At 39.5% G+C, this 24,186-nt stretch overlaps 1 protein-coding gene across 1 annotated transcript in view; it reads right to left on the reverse strand.

Annotated features, from left to right (window-relative positions):
- The window catches only part of GABRA4 (gamma-aminobutyric acid type A receptor subunit alpha4), a 74,733-nt gene extending 56,000 nt beyond the window's left edge, over window positions 1-18,733 (reverse strand). The window contains 5 exon segments of the mRNA NM_174543.2: window positions 1,465-1,547; window positions 1,708-1,928; window positions 2,856-2,923; window positions 18,084-18,202; window positions 18,615-18,733. Of these exon segments, the coding sequence (NP_776968.1) occupies window positions 1,465-1,547; window positions 1,708-1,928; window positions 2,856-2,923; window positions 18,084-18,202; window positions 18,615-18,700 (577 nt within the window). The 5' untranslated portion in view covers window positions 18,701-18,733.
- Window positions 18,734-24,186: the final 5,453 nt, after the last annotated feature.

Here is a 24,186-nt window from a genome sequence, read left to right on the forward strand (position 1 = left end):
GTAGGCCCTCAGTGAAAATGTTTAATTCTGCAAAAGAGGTTGGTACCTAGGGAGACTATCTCTACAAACGACTTTGCAAAACAAGCTATAAGGCTTGTGTTGTCATTTAGTGGTGTACAATCAGGTCTCAAGGTTTATCTTCTGAAGTATATTCATGCTTAAATTATACATTTAAAGTCTCAGAATGCTAAGACCCTGTCCATGATATTTTAAGTCAGGTATCCTTTCTGTCCGTGTATTTTTCTGTTTTTATCTTTTCTCATCAAATCACTGGTTGGAGAGCAAAGGACTCACTCTAGTTTCAAGTTAACCCAACTTGAATATTGTGATTACTGAGGGTTATAAAAAGAATGACGACTGCCAAGTCTCATTAAGTTAAGCAATAAGCAATAATAACAGCAGGCAACGGTTTCACAATCATTGTGACTGAGAATCTGAAGCAATAGTAAAAGTCAGCATCTATTTTTGGTAGCTTCTGATTGAGTCAAATATTTGAGGCAGACGTGAGAAGAGGCAAGCACATTTTGCTGCCATCTCTGAGAGGGGAGCTTGGGTAAAAGAGATTCCTTATTCTGTCCTACCCATTCATTTCATCCTTTTGCCTTCACCACCACAAAATATCCCAAATCCATGTGTCTTACACCTCCTCTGATACTATAATCTAGTCTACATCATCACCAAGACACAGCCTCCAGCTCGTCTCTGTTTCTACAATCCAGTCTCCCTAGAATGAACAGAAAGCATGATCTTACTGGGGCCAGAACTGAAAACTATTTGTACTATAATAATTTACATTTCACTCAAGATAGCTCTAATCTAGGTAAAGTCCTTTCTCAACCACCCTTAGTAAAACCTTCCAAAGGCATCCAATAGCACTTAGAATAATATCTAAACAAATTAATGTAGCCCATAAGGTACTATACCATCTTGTTCTGCCTACATATCAGACCATCCCTCCTAATCTGTGTTGGTCATGCTTCAGCCATTTTTGTACTAATAGCGCTGCTTTTGTTATTCTAACCCATGTCATGTCAGGAAGCCCTGAACCTTCTTTTGCTTTTTTTCAAGTCTGCCATAAAGGTTTCTGGTTGTAACAGAAGCTGTTAAATTCAAAAAATGAAAAAAATCATTTACTCTTTCTCTGATACACTACCAACACAAGGAGTTCAGTGGTCCCTAAATTTCACCACTGATCACCAACCTATTAACTATGACTCAATCTACCTAGGCTATCTAGGTAGCAAATAGAAATAATTTTTGCTTCTGGTGAGGGGAAAGGGGTTGTTTTTACCTCTTAACTTAAATATATTAGGTAATAAACTGTCTCCTAAAAGTCAAACCTCAGACAAGTCATTGTCATGGACAATGATTTAAATGTTAGACTATGGAAAATCATGAACATACAAAAACATCAGCTTGCATGAGGTAACCATAAATCCTAACCACAATCTGATTGTAACTTACAACTCCCAAATTTCAAAGGGCAGGCATGGCCATCCATGGGGAAGTCCACCAATCTCATGGGACATTCTGCACTTATGGTGAGTCTATGATCGAAAAAAGGCAATTAAATAAAATCAAAACTAAAAAAAAATAATTTTATAGATTCCTCAATGAGGAAGAAGGAAGAAAGGAAGGAAAAAGAAAGACAGGAAGGAAGGAAGGGAAGAAAGAAAAAATAGTTAAAAAAATTTTTTAAAAGACTACCTCATTGTGTATAAAATTGTGCCATTTCTCATAATTCTAAAAAGTTTATTTGGAGCTGTCATATTATGTGAGACAGATTTCTTTCCATTCCTGAAGAAAGTATCAGGAGTCCACACTTTTGTTACCATCATATTGTTCAATCTCAAAATTTCAATGGGGCCATCATATTTTAGTCTTTTGTCAATCCATGTCTGTCTGAAGAACACATCCATTGTGTATTCCTAGGGAAGTTAGTTTGTGACATAATCAATCACAGATGATTACACATAAATATGCAGAAAAATTCATTAAATTCTAGATTTGCCCTCAGAAAAGACTACCCCAGATGAAAACAAATAAGAGCAAATTAAAAAAAAAAAAATCAATGGAGCAAAAGGAGTGTCAGCAATTAAAGCATGTTATGTCCATCTGATACGTTAATCTTCTACATTTGTTAGATAAATAAATTATCACACATATTAATCATTCCAGAATAATTACTCTAATTTAATAAAACTGCCAGCCACCAGGTAATTACAGTTGTACTTTGTTTTAAATCAAGTGGCAAAATTACTTTATGTGTAACAAATAACATTGCATAATTAATCATAAAATTATAGGCATCTCTTTAAGACAAAGTATGTAAAGTATGTAAAAGAGAAATCTTGTATCCACAGATTTTATTAACGTTCACCTAGGGTCATTTCTTTGACCTGGAAACTGAAAATATTTAATATTAGAAAGCAAAACTGAATTTATACTGACCAGGGCTTAATGTTCTATGGAAGTGGGAGGAGGGGTGGTGAGCAAGAGGGCCAACAAGGAATTCTAAATGCAATTAGGACTACAATATAGTTTCATACCAAAACTAATTACACTCTCTAATTTTCTCCTCCGCAATAACTTTCTAAGGGAAAAAATATTACACACAACATTGTATTGTGGGGACAGAATGTTCTTTTCTTTGTTGAGAATGACTCCAAACCAGAAAAAAACCTCAACTATTACAGCTGAAATGCAAATTAAATGTCTCACTTTTTTAAACTTTTTAGGCTGTTCTTTCACTTTCTAGTTCTGTGTAATCGATTATAAGATAAATGTTAATTGCCCTCTTTTCTGCATATTTTCTCCAAACCTCAAAAAGTACATTTAATTTCCCAGATACCTACCATTTCAACATCGGAAACAGGTCCAAAGCTAGTGACATATATGTCAGTTTTCACTTCTGTAACAGGACCTAGTAGGCATGAATTAAACAAGTGTGAAAAGATAATTACCAATCCTACAGGCAAGGAGGGTTTGATAATTAAAAAGACAGATAAATCATGTTTTTACAAGCATCTTATGTTTTCAGTGAGATTATGTATCTCTCCAAAAAATGTAGACAAAAGAACAACAAAACCAGAAAGCAATATTTACTTACAGGCAAAAAGAAACCCCAATTACTTACTGTGATTCTTAGTTCTTCAAAGATACATCACCCCCGGGCACTGTTACAACAGGCAGTGCAGGGAACAAAAGCTTTTAGCTTTTGTGATTTTTTTTTATAGCTCATCATCTGATTGGCTTTTAGTAAAGAAGTGAGCTGTTAAAAAGAGGGAACTTAACCACAAGAGTAAAGTAGAGAAAAACCATAATGGCTGTAAGGAACACATTTTCAGTGAGTTGAGGATATTGGTAAATAAACACAAAAATGATTCAGGTCACTTTTAACAATAGGAAGATCATCCACTGGTAATTAGGATCAAAAACAAGCTCTCCTAAAAGTCAAACCCATGTATGTTCTGCCATTTACTTGTTGTGTGATCTTGGGCAAGTTACTTAACTCCTCAATGACAGCAACCTCACCTATCAGACAAGACTATTGATGGGGATCAGATGAAATTTCTCCTATGAGATCCTGAACACAGTTACACTTTCATGAAAGTATTTATCAAGTATTAGCTTTTCTTTGCTATTGAGGGTCTTTCCTACGTCTAAATAAGACTGTTTCAGGAACAAGTGTATGGGTGTGTTTGGCAGAAGCAAAATATGGGAGCATCATGACAATAGGGTTGACACAGATTCTAGAGGAAACTGCTGCAATCCAGGTTTAGCATGTTGCTTAAAATGAGAAATTCCATAGTTTAAATTTGGCTCTAATAATTTCTAATCGCATGATCTTAGTCAAGTCATACATCATCAGATACAGAGGAGGTTTTAATGGGTATTAGCTGAAATAATACATGTAAATCACTTGTCCCAGTCTCCAGAACATAACATGCTCAATAATGATAGTAATTATTATTGTACATAATAGCAATTTTAATTACTAATAAAAATTTTAAATTGCTGCACTCTTGAACATCATTTCTTATATGATGGTTTATAACACTGGATGGCCAGGGGCTACCTATTCCATACTGGAAAGAACAACATCTGTTATCAAGATGGACTGTTTCTCTTGAATACTGGGTAGGCAATTGGATTTATGCCAAAAAGAACACAGAGCAGTTGGAATAGCTTTATGCCCTAGGTCTAAAGTTATCTTCATAAAACAAATGAGAGTATTTCTCCCTCTACATGGTGAAGACTGAACCACAGAAAGAAAAATAGTCTGAAGGAGAAAGAAAATTCTTTCTTAAATAAGTATCCTAAGAAAAATATATCCTTTGGAAGTACAGTGAGAGAAAAAGTATAAATAATGCTGATCTGCCACGAGTTTTCATTTTGTAAAAATAATATTTTCTAAAATGTTAAAAAATTTTTCATTTTTTAAAAAGTAACAAAAAAAAACAGAGAATAAGTGTGAGAAGTTGACTGAGAAATTGAAAACAGCAACAACAAAAATATGATAGTAATAAGCTTATGAAAGCCAAAGTGCTTCAGAAATAGGTAATCCAGGAAGCAAATAATGTGTGTCAAACCCTACTAGATGGAGATTTCATCCAAAAAAATTCAAAAGTGAGAGAAATCACTCTGCTAGCTTCTTAAGGACAATTGCTAAAGTGTTAAAAACATTACTTCAGTGCAAGTCAGGACAAGGAGTGATAAGTTACCCAGAACAATTAAGGCTGAGTAGATCTCGACAGTGAGACTGTTTGATGAGAATCTTGAGAAATTCAGTTACTTTGAAGATCAATTTAGGAAACTGGTTCTAAAACTTTAACTGGATCAGAACCACCCAGTAGGTTTATTAAAGCACACATGGCTGGAGCCTACCTCAGACTTGCCGTAAAGTAGGTCTAAAGTAGGGCTTGAAAATTTACATTTCTAACAAGTTCCTAGGTGATGCTGTTCACTTTAGTTCACAGAAAATGTTTATCTGTTTCCTAGAACAGTATTTATTTAGCTAATTGTGTCCTGTAAAACATTAATACCACAGGTGTTCTATTGACATGCAGGAAAGGTAGGAAAGGGAGGGATTAAGCCAATCATATTTTTCCTTATACATTTATTTTAAGGTGTGTGGGTTTATGCTAATTCTTAAAGTTATAATGACTCCATGATAACCAATCTTTTCAAATTCTGACATAACATTGTTACTTTTTCAATGATTCTTGAAAAACGCTTTATGTTCAGAATTACAACCTTGATTATTTGTGACATTATTCAGTATTTACTTTACACAATCAAAAAGGTCTTTGAGATTGAATGAGAGCCTAAAAATATATAATTGGTAGAAAAATTGCATTTGGACACCCATTCATTCAACATTTATTGAGTGACCACCTGATGTACACCATTCCATGCTAGGTTCTGGTGTTACAGTGGTAAATCTGAAGTTTCCTGCCTCAGGCACTTAACATGCTATTGGGGGAGTCAAAGAATAAATAATAAGGAAATGAATTAAATGAAAGAATGCTATCATTCATAAAAGAAACAAAACAGGCTGGTAATAGTCTGGGAAAGCCATTGTAGATTTTTTAGCCACTCTTCAATGCAGTGACTTATTTTTAATTTCTAAATTCTATTTTTCTATTAAGGTATAATTGATTTCCTGTATAGTGGGCTTCCCTGGTGGCTCAGATGGTAAAGAATCCACCTGCAGTGCAGGAGACCTGGGTTCGATCCATGTTGGGAGGATCCCCTGGAGGAGGACATGGCAACCCTCTCCAGTATTCTTGCCTCGAGAATCCCCAGGGACAGAGGAGCCTGGTAGGCTACAATCAATGGGGTTGCAAAGAGTCAGACATGACTGAACGACTAAGCACACAGCACATAGTTGATTTACAATGTCATACCAATCTCCAAAGCAGTGACTTTCAAACAGAGCTGAAGAATGATCACAAGACATTGGAAGAGCTGAGAAAATGCATTTCAGGTAGGAGAACTTCAAGGGGAAAAACTCAGACAGAACACCTCCTTCGCTGTCCATATTCTGAAAGTGGTATCTTTTAAGCAACTTATTTATATGTTAAGTTCACTGTTTTAAACTTGTAGAAATCCCAGTGAAAGAGATTGTTATGAGCTGAATTATATTCTCCTAAAATCATATGTTGAGCATCTAGTACTTCAGAATGTGATTATGTTTTGAGATAGGGTCTTTACAAGGGGAATAAACTTAAAATGAAGTCATTAGGCTGGGCCTGAATTTAATATAACTGGTGTCCTTATAAAAAGAGGAAATAGAACACAGAAACACACAGAAGAAAAACTAAGATACAAAGAGAAGACAACCACCTACAAGCCAAGGGGAAAGAGCTTAGAAGAAATCAACCTTACTGACACATTGATCTTGGGCTTCTAGCTTAAGGAATTGTGAAAAAAATGAATTTACTGTTATTGAAGCCACTCTGTCCATGGCACTTCGTTATGGCAGCTGAAGCAAATGAATACAGAGGTTAATCATTTGTCCTGTTTTTTTTCCCCCAAGTTTTCTCCCTCTGATAGGCAGTCCAGCTCTGCCTCTGTTTATAGGCTATGGTAAGAAGTTTGATTTGTATTCCTTAATCACTGGGAGACCACTGAAAAGTTTGATGTAAGGAAAATATATGATCTGAATCACTCTGGCATTTGTATGGGCACTGAATTATAGGGAAGCAGGAGTAGAAGGAGGTTTCCCTGGTGGCTCAGGCAGTAAAGAATCTACCTTCAATGCAGTAGTGCGTGTGAAGTCGCTCAGTCGTGTCCAACTCTTTGCGACCCCGTGGACTGTAGCCCAGCAGGCTCCTCCATCCATGAGATTCTCCAGGCAAGAATACTGGGGTGGGTTGCCATTTCCTTCTCCAGTGCAATAGACCCATGTTCAATCCTGGGGTCGGGAAGATCCCCTAGAGAAGGGAATGGCAGCCCACTCTAGTAACCTTGTCGGAGAAATTCATGGACAAAGGAGCCTGGCGGGTTACAGTCCATGGGATTACAAAGAGTTGGACATACCTGAGTGACTAACACACACACACACACAACCAACTGAAGAAATCTCTTCTAAGAGGCTGCTGTACTAAGTCAGGTGACGGGTGACAGTGTCCTGGACAAGGGATGTGGCAGTAGGGATGCAGAGTGGACGAATCAAGGGGCATGTATGTGTGGAACTGCTCCCAAGCGACCGGGCTGTTTCCAAAGAACAATAAGCAAACATACTAGTATTTATTTAAGGCCTACTATGTGCCAGTGGGCTACCCTGGTGGCTCAGTGGTAAAGAATCCACCTGCAATGCAAGAGATGCAAGAGATACAAGTTTGATCCCTGGATCAGGAATACCCCTGGAAGAAGGCATGGACCCACTCCAGATTTGTTACCTTGGAGAATCCCATGGACAGAGGAGCCTAGTGGGTTATAGTTCATGGGGTCACAAAGAGTCGGACACAAATGAGAGACTGAGCAGGTATGCCTGCATGTGCCAAGCAGGGTACTAAATTCTTCCCATATGCTCTTTCATTCAATCTTCATAATATTCTCCAGGAATGATATTTTAAGAGAATTTTATGGATATGGAAACTGAGCTCACAGAGGTTAAATGTTATATTCCAGAGCCAGAATTATAACCTTCCTGTGTTGATCTACAAGACATATTCTAGATTTACTATGTTAATGATGTCATTAAATAGTAAATCCATTGTTAATAATATACATATAATTTTCTATCTAGTACATAACATGCCATACCTATCTTTCTTGTTTTGTTTCATAAGTAGTTTCTGAACTATATTCTTGTAGCTCTTTGTATGCATTTGCTCTTCTTCTTATTACAGCCTGCTTGAGTCTTTCTGTCCTTAACAGCAAAGGTGAATCTTAATTCTCTTGGAAATCCCAAACGAGCACAGTGTTTTTCACATACCAGGTGGTGAATAACTATGTGTTTGATTGTGTTCCCAGTTATCACCCTAGTAGTGGTTTTAAAATCTCACCAAAGGAAAAAAATTCTGGGATTCATTCGTTACATTAGCTAAGCTACAAATGTTTCCTGATTAAAGTAGAATCCATGTTTTATTTATATTTGTATCCTCTTCCTGAACAGATTTTAGGCCTTAAATGTAATAGATTTCTAATAAATCAGTGCTCAATGAACAACGGTCGCTATGCAATTAAGAATAATTCTTAGAGACGCTTCCTCTAACACTGCAGTTTAGGATGTTCAGATCAATGTTCCTAAGAGTATAATTACATAGAAACCAGATAATTTTGATCTTGGAAGGACTTCTCATAATTTTATATGCATTTGTGTAACATAAAGGAATCTTTTAAAATCTTGCTTCTTTGATAATAAGGAAATAGTTTTTATTCCCCCCAACATAGTGGACAATTCCTAAGGCAAAGGGATCTTCAACAGTTTTGAAAGGAACCGAGACCACCAGGATCAAATTCATAGGAATACTCCCATCATACTAATGAATCCAACTTGCTTGGAAAGTGGGAAAGCAATTAACAAGGTCTTAGACAATTTCCCACTCTTTAGCTTTAGAGACCTGGACAAAAATATCACTTTTTAATTTCTTCTCTAGTAAAAGGGTCCAACTTGCTGTCATACCCAGGAAAAAACACTTAAGCTGTTTTGCAGATACATTTGAGTCAACTCCTGTTCTCCAAATCGCCTTCTGAGCTGTGCACTTGAAAGTTTTCTGGGTTTTCAGTCACCTAAATCCGTGCACCAGCTACATCTCATAAAACACTATTAATGTCTCCCCAAATCAAGAGACTTAAAATATTTAAGATGTATGATAACAACAATGAATCTCAGTGTAATATGTAAAGAAATCTCTAATTCTCTGTCACCTACAAAATATAGAAAAACTAGCCTTCCTGTATATTAAAGAAGGAACAGATGTCTATTGATACTGTTGAGAAAGCAAACAAGTATAGAGCTTTACTTAGATGACATTAAAGATTAGTGCCTCCTTTATGCTATGATCCTTCCATGAATCCAGCTCTACTTCTTAAATATTAAAGCTATCAAATAAACAAATAACAGTACCTAAACAAAAAAAAATATGAGCAAAAGATGAAAATGCTATTCATAGAAGGAAAATTCTTGTGAGCAATAACATTTTGAAAAGATGTTCAATCAGAGTAGAAATCAGGAAAATACAAGTCATTTCACATTAAAATACCATTTCTTTTCTAAAGTGTTGAAAGGTTTGTGGATCCTGAATCTCATATTCACTGTAAATGGATTTGAATTTGTAAAACTACCACAGAAAACAGTTTGGCATTATCTCATCAAATTGAACTCCCACTTACACTAAGATCCAGAAAAATCCACTTTTGGATATATATGCAAAAGCAACTCTTGCACATTTACAGCAGGGAATTTGGGCCAGAATATTCACAGAAACACAATCTTGGAAACAAGCAAAATGCCTACTGCCAACAGAGCAGCAGATGAATCAGCTAGTTCCTATGCAATGGGAATATCACACAGCAGTTAAAATGAATGATCTATAGCAAGACACGATGGTAAGAATAGATTTTAGAAATACACAAGTGAAAAAGCATCAAAAGATAATAGCATGTTCAAAACAAATGAAAATTTTTAAATTTCAATGTCTTTATTAAAAGAGTAAATTTGAGCTAAAGCAATATTCAAATAAAGCTATGGAATAACTTAAAAAGGTCTCAGAATCATGGTTATTTTGGGTGGGGAAAACAGGCAAATAGGATGAGGGAGACCATATAGCAGAGTAAGTTATCAAGGTTGTGCTGTTTAGTTATTTAAGTGGGTGTTTATTTTATTAGAGCAAATGAACGAATAGATGGATAGATATAAAGAAGGCTATCTGTGGACCAATAATGAAAATGTATCATGAACCAAGGATTTTTAATCCAGAATCTTATTATGTGTAGCAGAAGCTTTTTAAAACAAATACATAAAAAGGCCTAGATAATAAAGCAGCTATTTGCTTAATGATATATAAAATAAAGTTGATGCAATTTTTCATCTAAGAGAAAATGAACAGTTATTAATAACCAGGTTTTTAGTGCCTATCTTAGGAAACAAAAAAATACATTTTGCATATTCTTGTCCTAAGGAACCTATGTGTATATTAGCACCAGTACATCTTTTTTGTTAAATCAAGAGCATAAGAGAGTAAATTTGTGATTTGGATTCTACAGTCTCTTGCTGTCTCAAGGGCATCTTTCTTTCAGTTATCCTTTCCCTCCACTCTAATATTAAGTTATTCTCTCCTTGTCTGTTTCCAGTGGTACACAAACAGCTTATGGTATTTCTAATTATTTGGAAAAGGTAACCTTCCCTCTTCCTCTTCTCTTTCATATGTAAACTTTGAGGGGAAAAGAAGGCTATGCTGACTGCCTGGAATTTTCTTTTTATTCACTCCATCATCTATTACAATCTAGTTTTCATGTTTAGGATCCACTAAAATTGCTTTTGTCAGTATTATAAGGTTTTTTTTCCCTATCTACAGCATCATTCCCTCAAAGTTTTAAAATAATCTTATTTCTCTCATTTTTAAAAAAGATCTCTTGATGCTACTTCTCCCGTTTACCAGCTCATTTCTCTGCTCCCCTGTACAGATCCCAGAAAGAAACTCCTCTCATTCTTTCCAGAACACACGCAATCAGACTTTCACTTTCATCACGTCACCAAAGCTGCCTTTGTCAAAATCACTGGAGATGTAGATACTGCTAAATCTAGAGGTCCACTTGATGTTCTTATCTTTCTTTATCTGTCAGAAGCATTAGATATAATTGATCAGTCTTGCCTCCACTTTGAAATACCTTTTTTTTTCTTTACATCCAATCTAAACACTCTCTTGGATATTTTCTTTTGACCTCAAAGGCCATTCCTTTTCAGTCTTCCTGAGACAGAAATTCCTCCTCCTCTTTCCCTACCTCTTAACACTGGGGACTTTGGAGCTCAATATTTGTACTTCTTCTCTATCGCCATTAATTCCTTGGTTTTCTCTGCAGTCTTATGGCCTTATATACCACACACATTGACATATCCAATATCCCTGCATTCCAAGACTATCTTCATTTTACAGCCAATAAGCAGCTCAAATGTAACATATCCACATGCAAATTGTTCAACTACATCCCCAAGCTGCTTCAGCCAGTTTTGGCAGCTCCATTTTTCTAGCTGTTCAATCTAAAACTCCTGAGTCAGACCTCATGTGTCCCTTTTTTCTCACATCTCATAGCCTAGCTGTCACCAGTAGACTATAACTTTGAAAAATAGCCAAAAGCCAACCATTTCTTACAATTTTACAGGCTCCTCTGCCACCAACTTGGTCAAAATGGCCATCAGTTTTTGCCTGGTTGATCATAAAAACCTTTCTGCCCTTGACCCTGACTTACTGTTCTCAATCCAGCAACCAAGGTGAGCATTTGAAAATTAGCCAGTTCAGGTCTCACCCCTAGTGGAATCCTTCCAAATACTTCTGATATGATTCAGAGTAAAAGCAAAGCTCTCACCAGTCTGCGAAGCTTTATACAACCTCATCCTTGTATCACACTGACCCCTTCTTACTCCTCAGCCATGCAGTGACATACTCCACTCCTTCATGCAGTGACACTTCCATTCTCAGCAAGTCTGCATCTGTAGTTCCTTGTCACCAGAAGACCCCACCTAAAGACAACTTAGGCTCTTTTCTACTTAGGAGCATAGTTCAAATATCCACACATGATCTCTAAATTTCACCCTTCTCCCCTTACTGTTCCTCCTCCAATCCTCTCCAATTTAAATAACACTATTCCCTGTCCATTTTCTCAAAATAAAAAATCCAGGACTCATTTCTTGTTTCTCCCTCTCCTTTACCACCATTATAGGAATCCATCACCAATTTTTTGTTGAATTATACCTCCAATATATATCTCACCTTTATCTATTTATATTCATCTTTGTTGCATTTACCATCTTATTCCAAGCCATCATTAACTAAATGGAGACAACCAGAGAATAAAAGGTTTTTTTTTTCCCCCCATTGGTCTCCTTGCTTCTAATATCGTCTCAACTCCATATCTAGGCCTTTCTTTTCTTTATGCAGCAGCCAGAGATATCATATTACAATCTAAGTCATACCATGTCATTCCCTCTACCTAAAAAACTCCAATAGAATTGAGGTTCATAAAAGAAAACTCCTTTATGAAAGACCTTACATAATGCGACCTCCTCTAACAGCACTAAGCTAGGCCTATGAGATTCTTCCTCTTGCTTTCTGACTCCAGGCACACTGGACACCCTTCACTGTCTGAATCACATTAATTTATTATTTAACTTAGAATCTTTGCATTTGTTTTTTGTTTTCTTTTTTTCTGCCTGAGACAAGTTTTATTTACTCTTCCCATGTCTGTCACCTTTAGGTCTCAGCTTAAACATCTACCTCATCCACTGTATCTGAAATAGATCTCTCACTCAATTTATTCTTTATCTTAGCATTTGGATTGTTCCATAGCATTATCTTTATTTGTTTCCCTGTTATTTTTCTCTCTCTACACTGCTTAGCCTGTGTCTGATTCAGAATTATATCTTTACAACTTTCCATTGTTCTTAGCTCGTAACAATTTCTCACTATCTATTGATTTAACCAATGAATTGAATGAAAGTGACAAGTTTGAAGAGAATGAAGCTTTATTTTTCTTTTTCCCTGTGGATTTCAACAAAAGCCCCTCGATAAAAGTGAAAGAGGAGAGTGAAAAAGTTGGTTTAAAGCTCAACATTCAGAAAACTAAGATCATGGCATCTGGTCCCATCACTTCATGGGAAATAGATAGGGAAATAGTGGAAACAGTGTCAGACTTTATTTTTTGGGGATCCAAAATCATTGCAGATGGTGATTGCAGCCATGAAATTAAAAGACGCTTACTCCTTGGAAGGAAAGTTATGACCAACCTAGACAGCATATTCAAAAAGCAGAGACATTACTTTGCCAACAAAGGTCCATCTAGTCAAGGCTATGGTTTTTCCTGTGGTCATGTATGGATGTGAGAATTGGACTGTGAAGAAAGCTGAGCGCTGAAGAATCGATGCTTTTGAACTGTGGTGTTGGAGAAGACTCTTGAGAGTCCCTTGGACTGCAAGGAGATCCAACCAGTCCATCCTAAAGGAGATCAGTTCTGGGTGTTCATTGGAAGGAATGATACTAAAGCTGAAACTCCAGTACTTTGGCTACCTCATGCGAAGAGTTGACTCATTGGAAAAGACCCTGATGCTGGGAGGGATTGGGGGCAGGAGGAGAAGGGGACGACAGAGGATGAGATGGCTGGATGGCATCACGGACTCGATGGACATGAGTTTGAGTGAACTCCGGGAGTTGGTGATGGACAGGGAGGCCTGGCATGCTGCAATTCATGGGGTCGCAAAGAGTCGGACATGACTGAACAACTGAACTGAACTGTGGACTTCAAATGTTCTTTTCATTTATATATTTTTAAAAATATATTCTCTGTCAACATTCAATTAATAAAGCTGGCATGATATATCAATTTAATTTTTAGCTTGAGATATAGGGTTGCAAAGATTCGGACAGACTTAGCGACCTAAACAACAACAGATCATTTTAGAACATTTCAAGGATATTTGCATTTCTGTGGGAAAATTATTCCAAATTTACCTAATGTATATCAATCCTAAAGGATATCAATCCTGAATATTCATTGGAAGGACTGATGCTGAAGCTGAAGCTCCAATACTTTGGCCACCTGAAGCGAAGAGCCAACTCATTAGAAAAGATCCTGATGCTAGGAAAGATTGAAGGCAGGAGAAGGGGAAAACAAAGGACAGATGGTTGGATGGCATCACCAACTCAATGGACATGACTTTGAGCAAGCTCCAGGAGATGGTGAAGGACAGGGAATCCAGGTGTGCTTCAGTCCATGGGGTCACAAAGAGTCGGACACAGCTGAGTGACTGAACAACAACGATATATTCCCCCAATGTTTACTTTTCCATTTAAAACTGTTATTAAGTCTTTAAAATAAAAGTTCTCATTTTACTCCTCTGGGGGCAATGGTGTTTTGCTTACTGTAATGACCTACTTTGTAACAGGAAGGTATGTTCATGAAAATTTGACTCTTGGTCAACAGAAGGATGCAAAAAATGTCTTAGAAGTGGTTGAAGCAAAAGACCAGCTGCCTGACTAAGGTTTTAAAGAGTGAAGTGTGAGTTCTGATCTTGTCTTGTCAACTAGAAGACGCAGGATTCTTGGGTAATTCACTGCAATTTTCCCAGCCTCCTCTCTAAGAGAAGAAAAAAGCATGCCCTGCTTATCTTTTTGCATTGGTTGTGATCATCTTATTAGAAATCGTATGTGAAAATGTTTTCAAAAGTGCAGAAAACCCTACTCACATGAAGTCTACAGTGTTGATGAACAACCTTGCAAAACCCTAGTGCTCCACTGCTGTTTCAGAGAGATTGTGGAAGATGAACCAAGGCAATTATCTCTATCTGTATGTCTCTGGAAGCATTTATTATTCCAGATCATGTGCCTCATTTATTCCAGATTTTGTGCAGAGATGCACGAAAGGATTGTGTAATCCTTCGATCAATGGAAGTGGATAAGGACTGGCTTCCTACAGGTGGTTAGTACCTTAGCTATGCATTTTTAAGAAGGTGTATAACAGTGCTGAAGTGGCTAGAGGCCCAGGGGATGCTCTTTACTGTGGAATGGTTTACTGTATGCTGCTTCTAGGTTGGTGCAAGCTCCTTCCAGATGGTAGCAGGCTGGAAGAACTCTGCCTTTTCAGATGTCCCAGTCTAGGTGCCCTCACTCTGCCCCCATCCTTCCCTTTTCACCTTTCCCCTTTCCTCTTCCAACAGAGACAAAGGAGAGGGAATCCTGGAGGGACGAAAAGAAAGAACCATTTCAGTTCCTTTTACTTCCCCATTGCAAGCTGTGCTGCTGAGTTAAAAATATGTAATTTCATTTCCAAGTCTATTTCAACCCTTGCCTGGCCTACTGAGCAATCACAAACCCTCCCATCTCAGTTCAGATCTTTGCTTTTAGCTTTATTTTAAAGGGAACACTGCTAAGCTGTATAAACAGATATAAAGTAAATGATCTACAAAGAGCAGAAGTAGGATTAAGGGAACCAGGAAGTAAATCTGTATTTATAGCACAATGGTCAAAATCTGAATTATTTTCATTTCATTTCAAAAATGCCAAATTTTCCACAAGATATAAGATGTCCAGGAAGGCATCAAACCTGTGGCATTCAAGAGTTTCTGCTAACAATGAATGTTCTTATTATTTTCTGTGATGCTCATTTATAACACCATGTAAACAGATTACACATTTTTCTGCAGGTGAGAATTACTGTTCCTCTGTTACATCTGGAATACTACATATTTACAGAGAATGACCCACTTCTAATTAATGAATCACATTTACCACAAATATTTATGAGCAACAACCCCCAAAATTGTGCTACATGGTAAATTATTAATAATGAATTGACTACTAACACTTAAAATAATGCAAATTCAACCCCTTCCCATAAAGCTATAAAAGAACCTCCAAGTGGGCAACGAATATCACTTGGCAGAGACAAACAAGATGACTAATGCCCTTGAAACATTTTAGCAGTCCTGCAGCTAACCAAAATCGAGCAATGGCTTCTATAGGTGGATTTCATTTATTTTATTGTCTATATACTATCATGGGAGAAGGTAGCTGGTAAAAAAATGATGCATCTACAATGGATCCCTTCTCCCTTTTGAATTACAACTTGCATTACAACCAACTGGGCAGATGTGATTTTAATTTTCCACATTTAATAATAAAATCATACAGTTTCAATAATTTTGTGCTTTAATTTATGTTCAGGGACATCAATTCACTAATGAATATTTAAACTACATGTGATTTGATACTTCTATTATTTTTTTCCTTTACTTAAAATGTCAAGTTTAAAAACTTTATGGGCAGATAAATCCTTTTTTATTGATATAATACAGCCTTAAATGGCATCACATCATCTGAAACTTTCTCCACACAGTTATTTTTGATCTAAAGTGATAATTTCCCAGTCACTTATGAAAGATCGTGCATTGACAAATGATTCACTTCTGTAAGGAAGCCTTTTTTCAGATTTGCATGAAGGCAAATGCAGGGCTAAGCATCCTACCCCTAGAGAGGCAACATGAGAAGAACTGGGAGAATCTTTCATCCTCTGACCCATCTTTATCACTGTCAAAATGCAAAAACAAACAAAAAAATGAATTAAATCCCTCAATGGCTCCCAGTAACCTTCTCAATAAAATCCAGGAATAAGGAATAAAGTGGGCTCCTGGTTTCAGAAGACTGGATTCCAGTCTATCATTAATATGCTATGTTAGTCTTTCAGTCGTGTTTGACTCTTAAGGAACCCAAGGACTACAGCCTGCCAGGCTCCTCTGTCTATGGAATTCTCCAAGCAAGAATACTGCAGTGGGTTGCCATTCCCTTCCTCCAGAGGATCTTCCCAACCCAGGGATTGAACCTGAGTCTCCTGTGTCCTTTGCATTGCAGGCGGATTCTTCACCACCTGAGCCACCAGAGAAGCCTAATATGCTGTTTCTCAGTATAAATCACTTTCTCTTTCAAACATTCTCCTTTGTTACATGAGAAAAACAAGACTGGTTAGACTCCTAAAACCCATACAATTCTCTTTTATTTTCAACAATTCTTTCTAAGCTGGGACCAAACACCTCTGGAATAATATCTAATTCTGTTCTTTTTCTCAGAAACATCCTGCTCCCATTTACCTTCTACACTCCCCATCCTTATCTCCTAAAACCCTCAAAAGGAAGCACAAATGCCTCAGTGCTTCTAATACTATGATATTCATCAGAAAGTATCTGATGGCATCCCAATCTTTGTGGGTTTGTCTTTTAAGTACACAGCTTGATGTGGGTTCCAATATTGCCCATGCCATTTATTAAGTCTGAACTTGGACCAGTTGGTTATCTTCCCAAGCCTCAACTTCTACACCTGTAAAACAAGGATAGTAATACCTTTCTCTCGGGGTTGTTGTAAGGTTAAACAGTAAGGTTCCTTATCCTTTAAGGTAGAGCCTATGTCTTATTCGACTCATTTCCCAAGAAGTAACTAGATCAGACTAGTGGAAAGAACAGGAACTTGGTGGTCAGGAGACATGGGCTGAGGCTTTAGGTGAAGATTGTTCTCACTGAACTGGACTGAGAGGGTTTTTAAGGTTAAGAATAGTATCTTGAGATTTCTGTGAACCTGGTGCCTAGCACAATGCTTGAGATTCTCATTACATAAGCAAAGGGACTATGAATACGAAAAAGAGAGCAACGATGCTGTGAATGGATGTGCCTCCATTAGACCCTTTATACATATTTACTTTAGGAAGAAATATAGCAGAAACATCCCTGACTTCAAAGTCTTAGGAGGGAAGTAAACAGCCACCTCTCCAAATAAAGTAAAATTTGATCCCAGGGTAGAAAAGAATAGGCAAGGACTGGGTTCTCTAGGAGAGCAGACAGCTTCGTGCCCTAGATTCGTGTCCTAGGTAGAACAGGGTCGAGGTTTTGGCTGAGGAACTAACACCACGTGGGGGGACAGGGGACTTAGAATCAGCTGTCCAAGTGCAACCTGCTCGGAGCAAAGTGGCCAAGTTGGGAGAAGTCCATTCTCAGGGCGCAGAGCAGCGGGCCAATTGAGCCCCGGGTTCCCATTTTTGACTCTTTCCCTTCACCCTCCCCCGCCCAGCAGTCAGGTCCCAGGAGGTAATTAGTGTGGGGGAGACGCAAAGCTGCTGAGGGGGCAGGGAGATGGGAAAGTACCGGTGGGGGCGGTCTTCTTGTCAGAGGTCTTGTCAAACGAGGGGAGAGGGAGAGAGAAGAGACGGGGAGGGAAAGGCGGAGGGGGGGGGGGAGGTGGCGAGAAAGAGAGAGAGACTAACAGATTTTTCATTTTTGCATTCCAGGCATACCTAATGATATTCCCACAGACAGACAGGCAGACGCAGAGAGAGACATACACAGGACACACTTGTGCGTTTGAAATCGTTCATACCCCCAAATCCAGGACGCAGCCTGTTGTCATAACCATCGAGTAAACTGTCCAGGATGCGGGTAAAATTTTCTGGGCATAATTTCTCCTCCTTTTGGTTCTGTCCTGGGGATTCGTTTAAACTGCAAATGCACACGCACACACACACACACAAAAAAAACAAAAACAAAAAAAACAGGCGGAGGGGTTATTTTAAGAATTGATCAACGAACAGGTGGAAACAGGTTTATGTTCTAGGAAAAGAGTCTCTCGCTCCAAACTATAGGAGTCAGGGCTGAGGGATGGAGGAGAGAGAAATGGCCCGGGGAGGCGCAGCCCGCACACACGGACCCCAGTATCCACACTCTTCTCGGACCCCGCGCCCCTGCTGCTCTTGGCGTTTACGCGTTCAGAGCAAAGCCGGGCTCCGCGACCCTGACGTTACAGCGGAGACCAGAGGGTCTGGTTCGCCTTGGGAGGGGCAGGTGGCCATAGGAGACCCAGAACTGGCCCCTTCTTCATCTTCCCCTGACCCCAGCACCCCGGGGAACTCACCAAGCCGCCAGGCACAGGAAGTGCAGGAGGGCGAAACTGACCCCGAAGGACATCGCGATCGCGGGTACCTTCTTGGCAGAAACCATCTTTGCAACATGCCATACTTTAAGCCTGTTCAGGTTTCCAGGCTCTCCAGATGCCCTGAGCAGGGTGCGAGGCGAGGGCAGAGGCTCTCCGCGGCGTGCGCACACTCGCGCTCACACTCGCCCGCGCTCACACTCGCCCGCGCTCAGCCAGCCCCAGCCGCGGTGGGCGCGTGTGTGCACGCGGGCCGGGGAGGCGGATCCTGCCTTTCCTCGCCCCCTCCTTTTCTCGCCGAGCTCTCTAGTGTATGAAGAGCTGTGCATACCGCTCACACTCTTTCTTGCCCGCACCCCGAAGCGGCCAGAGTTAACACCTGGAGCACTGATACCGAAAGGCTGAGCCGAGTTCTTTCCGACGTTTAACTCCTGGGCGTGAGACAGGGGCTGCAGCCTCTTCTCGAGCTCTGGAGCTCCGGCGCCAAGTGTGTCCCCGCCCACGGCTAAGCTTAGCCTCCGCTTCTCCCTCCGGTGGCATTTGGATTTAACCCTTGAAGCCCTTCTCTCTTTAGGTTGTCGAGGACCTGTCTGTACCCATTTTTAAGGCTGGAGGTGGAGAAATGGCGAGATGGATGGGCTTTCTGGGCGAAGGGGTGGGACATCTTGATGGGGAGGAGGAAATCAAGTCTGGACAGAAACAACCTCTGGGACTCTCCCCTTCAGGTGTTGTGGGGCGGCGGAGGAAAGAAAAATCTTCCTAGTAAAAGGGATTGCAACTCACTGGTGCTCTCTCGCCAAACTGTTAGAAGGTGGACTTGAGCCTCATTGTGTTGTCAACTCCTTTGCCAAGCTGTTGCTGCAAAGATAACAAATTCCTTTATGCTACCCGCCGCCGCCTGGCACGCGCATGCCCCCTGCTTTGCTGCTCCATCCTTTCCCTGCAGGGAAGAGAAGTGGAAACAAGGGATAGCAGGTCAAAATCACTTTCACTTTTTGAGACACTTGACACTTTTTCTTTCACTGCAGAGCTGACTCCACATCCAGAACGCATCCGGGAGGAGGGAAAGGATGTCTGGAGAAAGGGAGAGGAGAGAGTAGGAAAAGAGTGTGTGTGTGTGTGTGTGTGTGTGTGTGTGTGTGTGTGTGTGTGTGTGTCTGAGAGAGAGAGCCGATAATCAAGGGAGGCCTCAAAGTTCACTCATGACTTGAAAACACTTGGCAGTATAACTTTAGTGTTGTATTGAACAGAGATAAGCACTTTCAGGAGAACTTTTAAAAACTTTAGTTATTGATTCCAAGAAGGAAAGGTGTCTGTCATCTTCATAGTGATTCCTATGGAAATACTTACATGTTGAATCAGTGACCTAAGTAAATTTCTGTATAGGTCCCTAGAACCACCAATAATTATGTTCTGTTTAGACCTTTGATGATTTGTTCACAATTTGATGACTGGTGGACTTATTTGATATGGAAACAATCAAACCAAGGGAGTTTGGGGTTTGTGTGTGTGTGTGTGTAAAATGCAAATTTCTCCTGCCATATTAATCAACAAGAAATGTCACAGCCATCAGCGACTTCTGGCCTCCAAATGAGAATGCAAGCTCCACTAGCTTCAAGGCTTTGGATGCTGCCACCCCCAGGGTGATTGCTGAGGAGCCCGGGGAATGCTAGAAGCTAGGTGACTAAGGAAAACAGGATGGCTCCAGATAGTTGAGATGCATATGAAAGGAATGAACTCAGGGAGCCTAGAGGGTTGCATCTTCCTATACGTAGAATGCTAAATTCCTTAATACCTGATCTTTGATGTTCAGACTGCCTGCTCCTTTTGTTGCAAACTAGTGTATAGACTGACTTTCCCCCTGCCCCCTTGGAGCAGTTTTCTCAGAGCTACTGAGATGCTGTCTCCTAGGATCAGAGTCCCAAACATTCCCACCAAATAAAATAACTCTCTAGTTTCAGGTTGTATTTATATTTTTTAAATACAAAACTGAAACTTGTTTGTTTCAGTCTTCTAGTTAAATTTTTTCTTACAAAGAGGAAGACTTTCTTGATTGCCAAAAATGCAGAAGAGCCAGAGGTATACACTCTCACTATATTCTGTACTACTTCCTTCCTGGCTTTTATTACATCTCACTCTAATTCGGTCTGTATCTTTCTCTTAAAGACTGTAATCTCCTGGAGGTCCGGAGCTGGGTAACTTTTCTTATCTGAGTTTACTTTTTTCTATTACAGTGAATGACACCTAGTACAAGGACAAAAAATATTTATTGAATGAACAATTAAATGAATGAATAGCTTGTTTCCAAGTCCATCTTAATTAACTTGGAAGAAACTCAAGTTCAGGCAAGCTCTTGGGGAAAAAAAATGGAAATACTAGTGTATTTCCCAAATAAGCCATGAAAACATTTGTCTCCTCAGATTATCTACATAAAAGATGCTAATACATTATATTATTATTATATCAAACTGTATTATTATATCAAACTATATTACTTCTCCAATCTTAGTGCTTTCCTACACTTTCTAAAATCTAATTCAGTATTCTTTACTTTTCTTTACAATTGCCATTAAATATGCATATACAAAACCGCAGGGCTTCCCTTGTAGCTCACTTGGTAAAGAATCTGCCTGCAGTACAGGAGACCAGGGTTCGATCCCTGGGTTGGGAAGAGCCCTTGGAGAAGGAAATGGCAACCCACTCAAGTATCCTTGCCCAGAAAATCTCATGGACAGAGGAGCCTGGTGGGCTGCAGTCCATGGGATCACAAAGAGTCGGGCACGACTGAGTGACTAACACTTACTTGCTTATATATAAAATAAACAATAGAAAACTATGACCTTGGGGAAAAGAAGTTCCATATTGTTAAAACAAATCATCTTAAAATATTAATTTTAAGTACGTAAAACTAAAACCTCACAAAATATAAAAAGAAGATTTCTCCTTCATACAGCTATTTCCAATTTTATTTTTGCTGACTGACGTCTAGTACTTAAAATCAACTAAAGATAATAGTAGAGACATTTATATTTCATTTTTTTACATCACAGACTTTTATTTACACTATCTAAGGGCTTCCCACAACTGGGTATTGTTTTTGCTTTGGCTTCATCCCTTCATTCTTTCTGGCGTTATTTCTCCACTGATCTCCAGTAGCATATTGGGCACCTACTGACCCGGGGAGTTCCTCTTTCAGTATCCTATCATTTTGCCTTTTCATACTGTTCATGGGGTTCTCAAGGCAAGAATGCTGAAGTGGTTTGCCATTCCCTTCTCCAGTGGACCACATTCTGTCAGACTTCTCCACCATGACCTGCCCACCCTGGGTGGCCCCACATGGCATGGCTTGGTTTCAAGAGTTAAACAAGGCTGTGGTCTGTGTGATCAGATTGGCTAGTTTACTGTGATTATGGTTTCAGTGTGTCTGCTCTCTGATGCCCTCTCACAACACCTACCATCTTACTTGAGTTTCTCTGATCTTGGATGTGGAGTATCTCTTCACGGCTGCTCCAGCAAAGCACAGCAACTGCTCCTTACCTTGGACAAGGGGTATCTCCTCCCAGCTGCCCCTCCTGACCTTGAACGTGGAGTAGCTCCTCTCAGCCCTCGTAAGCTCGCACAGCCACCGCTCCTTGGACCTGGAGTTGCACCTCTCGGCTGCTGCCCCTGACATTGGGCGTGTGGTAGCTCCTCTTGGCCGCCGCCCTGAAGTGACTGGTGATAGAAGCAAGGTCCGATGCTGTAAAGAGACATATTGCATAGGAACCTGGTATGTCAGGTCCATGAATCAAGGCAAATTGGAAGTGGTCAAACAGGAGTTGGCAAGAGTGAACGTCGATTTTCTAGGAATCAGTGAACTAAAATGGACTGGAATGGGTGAATTTAACTCAGATGACAATTATATCTGCTACTGTAGGCAGGAATCCCTTAGAAGAAATGGAGTAGCCATCATGGTCAACAAAAGAGTCTGAAATGCAGTACTTTGATGCAATCTCAAAAAGGACAGAATGATCTCTGTTCGTTTCCAAGGCAAACCATTCAATATCACAGTAATCCAAGTCTATTCCCCAACCAGTAACACTGAAGAAGCTGAAGTTGAATGGTTCTATGAAGACCTACAAGACCTTCTAGAACTAACACCCCCAAACGATGTCCTTTCCACATAGGGGACTGGAATGCAAAACCAGGAAGTCAAGAAACACCTGGAGTAATGCAAATTTGGCCTTGGAGAACAGAATGAATCAGGGCAAAGGCTAATAGAGTTTTGCCAAGAGAATGCACTGGTCATAGCAAACACCCTCTTTCAACAACACAAGAGAAGACTCTACACATGGACATCACCAGATGACCAACACCGAAATCAGATTGATTCTATTCTTTGCAGCCAAAGATGGAGAAGCTCTATACAGTCAGCAAAAACAAGACCGGGAGCAGACTGTGGCTCAGATCATGAGCTCCTTATTGCCAAATTCAGACTGAAATTGAAGAAAGTGTGGAAAACCACTAGACCATTCAAGTATGACCTAAATCAAATCCCTTGTGATTATACAGTGGAAGTGAGAAATAGATTTAAGGGACTAGATCTGATAGAGTGCCTGGTGAACTGTGGATGGAGGTTCGTGACATTGTACAGGAGGCAGGGATCAAGACCATCCCCATGGAAAAGAAATGCAAAAAAGCAAAACGGCTTTCTGGGGAGGCCTTACAAATTGCTGTGAAAAGAAGAAAAGTGAAAAGCAAAGGAGAAAAGGAAAGATATAAGCATCTGAATTCAGAGTTCCAAAGAATAGCAAGGAGAGATAAGAAAGCCTTCCTCAGCGATCAATGCAAAGAAATAAAGGAAAACAACAGAATGGGAAAGACCAGAGATCTCTTAAAGAAAATTAGAGATACCAAGAGAACATTTATGCAAAGATGGGCTTGATAAAGGACAAAAATGGTACGGACCTAACAGAAGCAGAAGATATTAAGAAGAGGTGACAAGAATACACAGGAGAACTGTACAAAAAAGAGCTTCACGACCCAGATAATCATGATGGTGTGATCACTGACCTAGAGCCAGACATCCTGGAATGCGAAGTCAAGTGGGCCTTAGAAAGCATCACTATGAACAATGCTAGTGGAGGTGATGGAATTCCAGTGGAGCTATTTCAAATCCTGAAAGATGATGCTGTGAAAGTGCTGCACTCAACACGCCAGCAATTTGGAAAACTCAGCAGTGGCCACAGGACTGGAAAAGGTCAGTTTTCATTCCAATCCCAAAGAAAGGCAAGGCCAAAGAACGCTCAAACTACTGTACAATTGCACTCATCTCACATGCTAGTAAAGTAATGTTCAAAATTCTCCAAGCCAGGCTTCAGCAATACATGAACCATGAACTTCCAGATGTTTAAGCTGGTTTTAGAAAAGGCAGAGGAACCAGAGACCAAATTGCCAACATCCGCTGCATCATCAAAAAAGGAAGAGAGTTCCAGAAAAACATCTATTTCTGCTTTATTGACTACGCCAAAGCCTTTGTGTGGATCACAATAAACTGTGGAAAATTCTGAAAGAG

This window comes from Bos taurus, chromosome 6 (genome assembly GCF_002263795.3).
Source record: "Bos taurus isolate L1 Dominette 01449 registration number 42190680 breed Hereford chromosome 6, ARS-UCD2.0, whole genome shotgun sequence".
In the NCBI taxonomy this organism is placed as follows: domain Eukaryota; kingdom Metazoa; phylum Chordata; class Mammalia; order Artiodactyla; family Bovidae; genus Bos; species Bos taurus.